This window comes from Morus notabilis, unplaced genomic scaffold (genome assembly GCF_000414095.1).
Source record: "Morus notabilis unplaced genomic scaffold, ASM41409v2 Scaffold1174, whole genome shotgun sequence".
Classification (NCBI taxonomy): Eukaryota; Viridiplantae; Streptophyta; class Magnoliopsida; order Rosales; family Moraceae; genus Morus; species Morus notabilis.
The window spans coordinates 141158-148812 of NW_010364428.1; the positions used below are offsets into that span (position 1 = coordinate 141158).

Consider the following 7655-nt stretch of genomic DNA (forward strand, 5'->3'; position numbering starts at 1 on the left):
TTTAAACTTATTTGATAAGTTGTTCAATTTAGAATTCAAATTAATTTAAGTTTGACTTAAATTCGAATTTGAATTTGAATTAAAATTAGACTACAAGATAAAGGATGATTTCTCTTTCTTCCCTATCTGCATGTTGGCGCAACACAGAAGGGAGAAAATCCCAAGAATGGTCGGCCACAATAGGATAAAGTAGAGGAGGAGATTTTGTTAAAAATTCAAATAGGAGATAATTGATAAGCTTTATCTTGGAGATAGAGATTGGATTTCTTCTAGAAGTTTGACTTCTACTCTATAAATATGAGAATAATAGAAAATTACGCGAGACAATTTTTGAAACAATTTTTCAGCCCTAATTGTTAAGGCTGGCCGAAATTCTCTTTGTAGAGAGGAAGGAAAAAATTTTTCTCCAAAAATTTCACATCGTGCATGCGTTGGTGTTTGTGGAAATTCGAGTGTTTATTGTAACCCATTTTATCTCATGTGTGCCCACACACACGTCTTCGTGGATTCTAAGAATTGACGTGGAAGACATTGGTTTTCTAAACACAAAGCTTTGGAGCAAGGATTGTTCGAGGTCAAAGAACTCAAGTTATCATCCGGGTTGGCCTCCAGGTATTTTTCCTAATTGAGTTGTTAATAAATGAATTAATGAGATTAATTTATTCGTACATAAATTAATATAATCTATAGAGTATCTCAAAAGTTTTATAAAAATTTTTGTTATACACAATCCGCCTCCCTTCCCCGCACCACGCTTCCGCATCCGAATTCGATTCGGAGACCAACAGTTATGACTTGTCTCCATTGAGTTATGTTCTTTTGGCCATGTTTTTACTCGCTTTCTTTTAGGTTATTTGAATAAATTGTGAGTTTTGTTGAGATGAAATGACTAGATAATAATGATGAGTATAATCACTTAATGCTTTCTTAAGTCTTTTGAAATGTATTTCATTAAGATTTCTGTGTGCTTGACTCGCATTGATTGAAATTCACTCTTAATTCTTTACTTTTGAGCACCATGAATCATGATCACTTGATCTTTTAAGCATTTGGAGAACATTTATGTGCATTAGGTAGACTTTGATATCTCATGAACACTAGAACCCATTTGAGTGAAACTTGAGACGAAATTGTTAGTTTAGTATCATTGGAGAGAAGATTAAGGCAATTTAATTCGGATCGATTGGGCCTTTGAAGCTAACCATTGAAAAGAAAATTCATCATTTATTTACCCCCTTTGAGCCATATTGCTTATTTTATTCATCACCCATGTTTGTACATCCAAACCACCAAATGTGTTTTGACTTCCTAAACCCATCACTACTATGCATGATTGCATTAAATGCTAAGATTGAGGGCAAGTGTGGGTTATGTTTGGGAAATTATTAGTGGATTGGCTTGTGTTGTTTTTCATTCTCAGTTCAAAAAAAAATGAAAAAAAAAAGAGAAAAACAAAAATAGTAAAGAAAAAAAATAATAAGAGTTAATCGGATGAGGAATTGAGTTACCATTTCCATTTCTTTACAACATTAGGGACAATGTTGATTTTGAGTTTGGGGGTGTGGTCTTTCTTTCTCAAATTTTTGTGGTTTTTATTTCTTTTTGGGTTCGATTGAAAGTGAATGTATGATGAAATGAAGAGTTGGTAAAATATATTTTTTTCTTTTCTTGGAAATCATGTGAGATCCATGAGTTGTGATACATGCCTAGGGTGATTTGAGCCTAAAAATTCTAATCTCATCCACCTTTTACCCTAGCCATATATTACAACCCTCAAAAGTCCTTTTGATCTTCAATGACAAGTCAACCTTTATTAGTGGAGAGTGACACGAAAAATGGGCCTATGGTTGTTCTTATTAAGATATCACTCATAGTCTCCTTGGCATATAGGTCTGTCTGAATTTTATTTGGTTGATTGAGATTGATTGTGCACACTTACACTTTGAGAGTCTTGAGTGGAGTGAAATTGATGCTTGATGTTGAAATTCTAGATAATCTCAGTGTGTGCATTTCTTTTGAGCTTAAAGCATTATATGGCTTTGGAGATACATGCACAGTTGTTGACTCGATACAAAACTCACACTTTTTTTTTCGTTTGTGTCTTAGTACTTGATTTGTGTTTTCTTTTTCTTTCTTTTCTTTTGCTTGAAGACAAGCAAATGTTTGAGTTTGGGGCTAGTGTATAAAAAATATTTTCATAAAACCTTTGAGATACTCTATAGACTATATTAATTTATGCACGAATAAATGAACATTAATTTATTTACCAAGAACCGGATAAGGAATTATACCTAGCAACTGATTAGGATGATAACTTGAGTTCTTTGATCTCGAACAATCCTCACTCCAATGCTTTGTTTAGAAAACCCGAGCATTCCTCGTCAATTCCTTAAATCTATAAAGACGTGTGTGTGTGAGCACACCTGAAACAAAACGGGTTAATAAAAACACTCAATAATTTCCACAAAAACTAACGCATGCACGACGTGGAATATTTGGAGAAATACCCTGTGGTAGGCGCCAAAATCAGATAGGGAAGGAAGAGAAAATTATCATTTATCCTGCAGTCCAATTTTGACTCAAATTAAAAATCCAATTTAAGTCAAACTTAAATTATTTTGAATTTCAAATGGAACAACTTATCAAATAAGTTTAAATGGATAATTCTAGATGTGTTCACACTATGTGTTCACACTGTGCCTTGCGTTCACACAATGTGAACACCTTCACATAAGTGATCTAAAATTTAAATTTAAATTTAAATAATTACATTATTTAAATAATAATTAATTCTCAATTAATTATCCTTGAGTGTTTAATTTTAGAATTCTGTAATTCTAAATTTTCCATTTTGCCCTTAAGTGTATTGTAAAATTACAAGGATGACGCGAGGACTCATAGACCTATAATTTCGAGCTCCAATAAAATTAATAATTAATTAAACACTTTAATTAATTAATTAATCTTATTAATTCTAATAGTTATTCCACTATAAACTTAGAATTGCATTCTCGTAATTATAGATATAAATTACTTCTAAACCATGAAGTGTCCATGTGATGTAGTCACTGCATATAGATCAATCATCCATAACTAATTTATAATTAGAGTTATGTGAAATCCGTTAACCTCTCTAATTACATCTTTATCCTTGAGTATCATTGATTCTCTAATGGACAGTGATTCATAAAACACATTCATGAATCAGAGCTTCTACTGGTACAAGTACCGAATCAACCCTCATGAGAATTATTTATCTACTTCTTTCTTAAAAATGAATAGATTCTATCTCGTATAATAACATTTCCGGCTACTTATTTCATAATGTCTCCAAAATATAAGGAATAGGATTCAGGATCTCAGAATTCGTACCAAGTAAATCAAAAGACACAAATCCATAAATAGGAGTCTGCTAAAAACTCAGGATTAAGATCATTATATATATAACTATCGGTAGACTCAATTAGAATTTCTATACTTAACGGAAATTATTAGAAATTTATATTGTGTATGTGTCTTTGATCCACATGATCTCATTATGCGAAATACACATTCAATATCTCGTCATATTAACAGTGCGGATAACACCGTTTCATTCTAAATGGGAATTACATGTATTAATAATGTTTTAATTAAAGATTTCAAACTTTAATTAAATTCATTACGAACATCATTTTTTATTATTATCCTTAAATATTATTTTCTCGTATATAACACTTATATATAATGTTTAAGGTCACATAAATAATTATATAATTTTCATTGATATTTATAAAATATTCATAAATATATGCACATAAAATAATAAATAAACTTTTTTATTAAATAAATAATAAATATATTATCACATCTTATGTTTTTAAGACACTATTCTCAACACGATATTTAATGTGAGGGTGCAAACAATTTCACCCAGACTGATAAATTGATTTGACACACCCTACCACACACTCTAAAAACAAAAAAACAAAAACAAAAGCCTCAATAAAGAAGAGACGGAATCAGGTTGGGATCCAGGGGCGAAGAAGCATCGAATATTCTATTCTTCATTATTTTTTATGCCGAAGAACCACCGAATATTCTATTAATAGGAAGAGTTATGCCTTGGTATATTCGGATATAGTTTCTGTGGATGATATATTGGTTGAATATATTAATAAATAATCAGTTTCCACTACTCAATTGGTTATGCATTCGTCATTTCTCCCTGTGTGGCCAACTTAGCAAACCTCGTGTGGAAAATAACTAAATGAAAAAACTATGGGCTATCAAAATTATGAGCAAACTTTCAAGTAGCATATAGTTTCATAGGAAGTAATTAGTTTTTTTTTTCTTTAAATTATATTTTATGATGAGCGGCAATAGATTAATAGTTAATATGGTAAAATAGTATAATGAGTACAACTACGCCTATAATAGTAAACTTGACGAAAAATTCTAAAAATATCTGTCAATGAAAAAAAAAAAAAATGCAAAACGGTATCAACTGAGCTTCTATCAAAGTACGTTTCAAACAATACTTTGACCATCTCCAAAAACGATATTATTTAAGTTTTTTTATTTTATACTCCAATGCTGTTCTCAATATCATATCTATTTTGATATAAATTTCTAATTTTTTATAATTGTAAAAGAAAATTTTTGTTTTTAAAAAATAAAAATACAATATTATAATCATATAATGAAAAAATTAGCACGTCAATTAATAATAATCAAACTCAATTAACACTAGCAGTATATATATATATATTGAAGACTTGACAATTGCATTGTGTTTATGAAATTCTGAACGTCGAAGTGTCACGGACCTCAAAAGAATTGGAAATAAGGGAATTGAATTTAATGTTGTTTAGTATTTACCAAGATAAGAGACAATTGATTCTCAAAAAAAAAAAAAAAAAAAAAAAAAGGAACAGAAGTTTACAAAATCATCAGTTTCACCTAATCAAAACACTCGCGTCACCGAGTTCTCCAAGTTGGATATCACCAACACCAATACCATGTTTCCACAACGTGGATTACGTATTTTATTAGTAACAGAAGAAACATCCTTTTCAAAACTCCCCTTCTGGGCTGCGCATGTATAAAGAACCCCGTTGCTATTCTTATAGTACTCAGCCAAAAAAGAAAAAAAAAATAACGTTTTTTTTATATTTCATTTATCCCGTACACTTTTCTTTTTCTTTACTTCTTAGTCATATTTGATTAGCACTCAATTCTCGTCTTTGGCCTCATAGTTGTTCTTCGTTTTTCTTTCAAGCCACAAAAAGAATAGGCGATGGAAGTTCCTTACAAGAGAGTTATGTCTCTTTACGCTCTCTTTCTTGTTTACTTTGGAATGGTTGGAATGCTTTTGTCTGCAGAGCTTCAAAAGTTCAATCAAGCCGCCAAAGACGACGGATCTCTGAGCTTTCTGGTCATCGGGGATTGGGGTCGAAGGGGCAGTTTCAACCAATCCGAAGTCGCTTTTCAGGTTTATATTTTATATTACACAAATACAAACTCATAAGTTTACAAAGTTTTTTCCTTAGTTTTTTTTCTAAATTTATGTATTTGGACAGCATAATTTTCGTAAAAAGCTATAGGAAAAAGTTTCCTTCTGTACTTTATTATGGGCTTAGTCTTTGACAATGCTGTTTTTTTTTTTTTTTTTTTTTTTCAAATTTTGTTGCAGATGGGAAAGGTTGGCGAAAAACTGGACATCGATTTTGTAGTTTCGACTGGAGACAATTTTTATGACAATGGATTAACCAGTGAACAGGACCCAACTTTTGAGGAGTCATTTTCCAAAATCTACACTGCAAACAGCCTGCAAAAGCAGTGGTACAGTGGTGAGTTCTCATATAACCTCTTTTACGTTTGCATTTAATTATTTTTTAATCATGCTTTGATCCTATTTGTGAAAGATTCCTATTCGCAGTTTCCGATTTTTCCGAGGTTTGTCATATTTGTATTATTTTTTTAATTGAAATTTTTTGTAACGATTACTTTTGAAAATCCAATTTCAAGCAGTGCTGGGCAACCACGACTACAGGGGCGATGCAGAGGCCCAACTGAGCCCATTCCTGAGGAAAGTTGATAGCAGATGGCTCTGCTTGAGATCTTTTGTGGTAAATGCTGGTAAGCTGTATGTGTTTTTCTATGTTTCAAGCTTGATTGTTGTCATTTAATTAGTTATGATACACAAAATATAAAATTATAAATTTATATACAACTAAGTCCTCTGTTTTCCCTTTGGTATAGGCTTGGCAGAGATTTTCTTTGTGGACACTACCCCTTTAGTCGACATGTATTTTTCGGACCCGGAGGGTCATTCATACGATTGGAGGGGTATTTCGCCGCGGAAAGCTTATATTTCGAGCCTATTAAAGGTAGATTGGCCATAATGAACTTATCTATTACTTTTTTCTTTTTTTTTTCTGTTGTTGGAACTAAATTAACCTTATCTATTATATTAGTCCTCTGTTTTTCTAAGCTTATATTTAGAAGTAACCTTGAGAAGTTTACTGAGAATGAAATCCAATATCAGCATTTGTACTAATCTCAGAAGTTATAACAGGATGTAGAATTAGCATTGAGCGAATCTTCCGCCACGTGGAAGATTGTTGTTGGTCACCACGCTATTCGAAGCGTGGGGCATCACGGTGACACGAAGGAGCTGATGGAGCAACTTCTCCCAATCCTAAAGGTATAACTTACAGAGCACATTAACATAACTTTTATCAACTGGCTACTCCAGTTTTGTATTTTCTGCACTCAATTACACAATGTCTAAATTTTTACGTAAATTACAGGCCAACAATGTTGATTTTTACATGAATGGACATGACCATTGCCTTGAACATGTTAGCGACACAAGCAGGTAAATTTTAGTGCAAATATATCATAATGTTTTGAGTTTTTATTCGTTACTAGTAGTGCCTAATATTTTCGCTGGCGAATGGCAATGCAAAATATCAAATACACATTTTTTTTTTTGTTTTTTCGGCTTTTATCTTCGATTGGTAAAATGTTATTATCAACAAAAAGTACATATCATTAATATTGTTGTACATTTTGCAGCCCAATACAATTTCTAACCAGTGGAGCAGGGTCAAAGGCATGGAGGGGAGACATAAAAGGATTAAACGGGCATGGAGTCAACTTCTTCTATGATGGACAAGGCTTTATGTCCGTACAATTGACACCATTGGAAGCGGAGATTGCATTCTACGACGTCCTTGGCAAGGTTTTGCACCGATGGAACAAGTCCAAGCTACTTCACTCCTCGATATAAAACTTATGTAATCAGAACAAATTTTTCTTTTAAGATTTTTTTCATTCAAGGGTTTAGCTCGGTTAGAAGTATTGTTGGTCATTGGAATTTAAATTTTTTTTCCCTTTAATTGTTGGCTACTATTTATTCAGCTTCAAACAATTGATCGTATGGAAGTGAAAGCTTGCAACAAATGGAAAACCCGAGTGTCATACGTGTGGATTTGTTTTATTGTTATTATTTTTTTTTATTTTTATCTAAAACAAGAAACATATTATTCTTTAATTAAAGTCTAACTTCTCTCACTCACTGCTCTTACTGATATTCTTTCACAATCGTCCACTTTCATCATGTGTTCTCCATTGGCAAGCTCGTTGTAAGAGTTAAGACTCTGCAATGA

General features: G+C 32.1%; 1 protein-coding gene across 1 annotated transcript; it reads left to right on the forward strand.

Moving 5' to 3' along the window:
* Nucleotides 1-4906: 4906 nt before the first annotated feature.
* On the forward strand, nucleotides 4907-7461 carry LOC21387802 (purple acid phosphatase 17). Its single transcript, XM_010106649.2, has 7 exons — nucleotides 4907-5473; nucleotides 5675-5831; nucleotides 6013-6120; nucleotides 6244-6371; nucleotides 6560-6688; nucleotides 6795-6862; nucleotides 7063-7461. The coding sequence occupies exons 1-7, from the start codon at nucleotides 5279-5281 to the stop codon at nucleotides 7274-7276; spliced, it is 999 nt and encodes a 332-aa protein (XP_010104951.1). The 5' UTR covers nucleotides 4907-5278; the 3' UTR covers nucleotides 7277-7461.
* The last annotated feature ends 194 nt before the right edge of the window (nucleotides 7462-7655 follow it).

Bases quoted from the DNA above. Each gene is read 5' to 3' on its own strand.
- LOC21387802 (XM_010106649.2), top strand. From the start codon at position 5,279: ATGGAAGTTCCTTACAAGAGAGTTATGTCTCTTTACGCTCTCTTTCTT. The intron at 6,372-6,559 runs GTAGATTGGCCA...AAGTTATAACAG, and splicing joins ATATTTCGAGCCTATTAAAG to GATGTAGAATTAGCATTGAG. The intron at 6,863-7,062 runs GTAAATTTTAGT...TACATTTTGCAG, and splicing joins CATGTTAGCGACACAAGCAG to CCCAATACAATTTCTAACCA.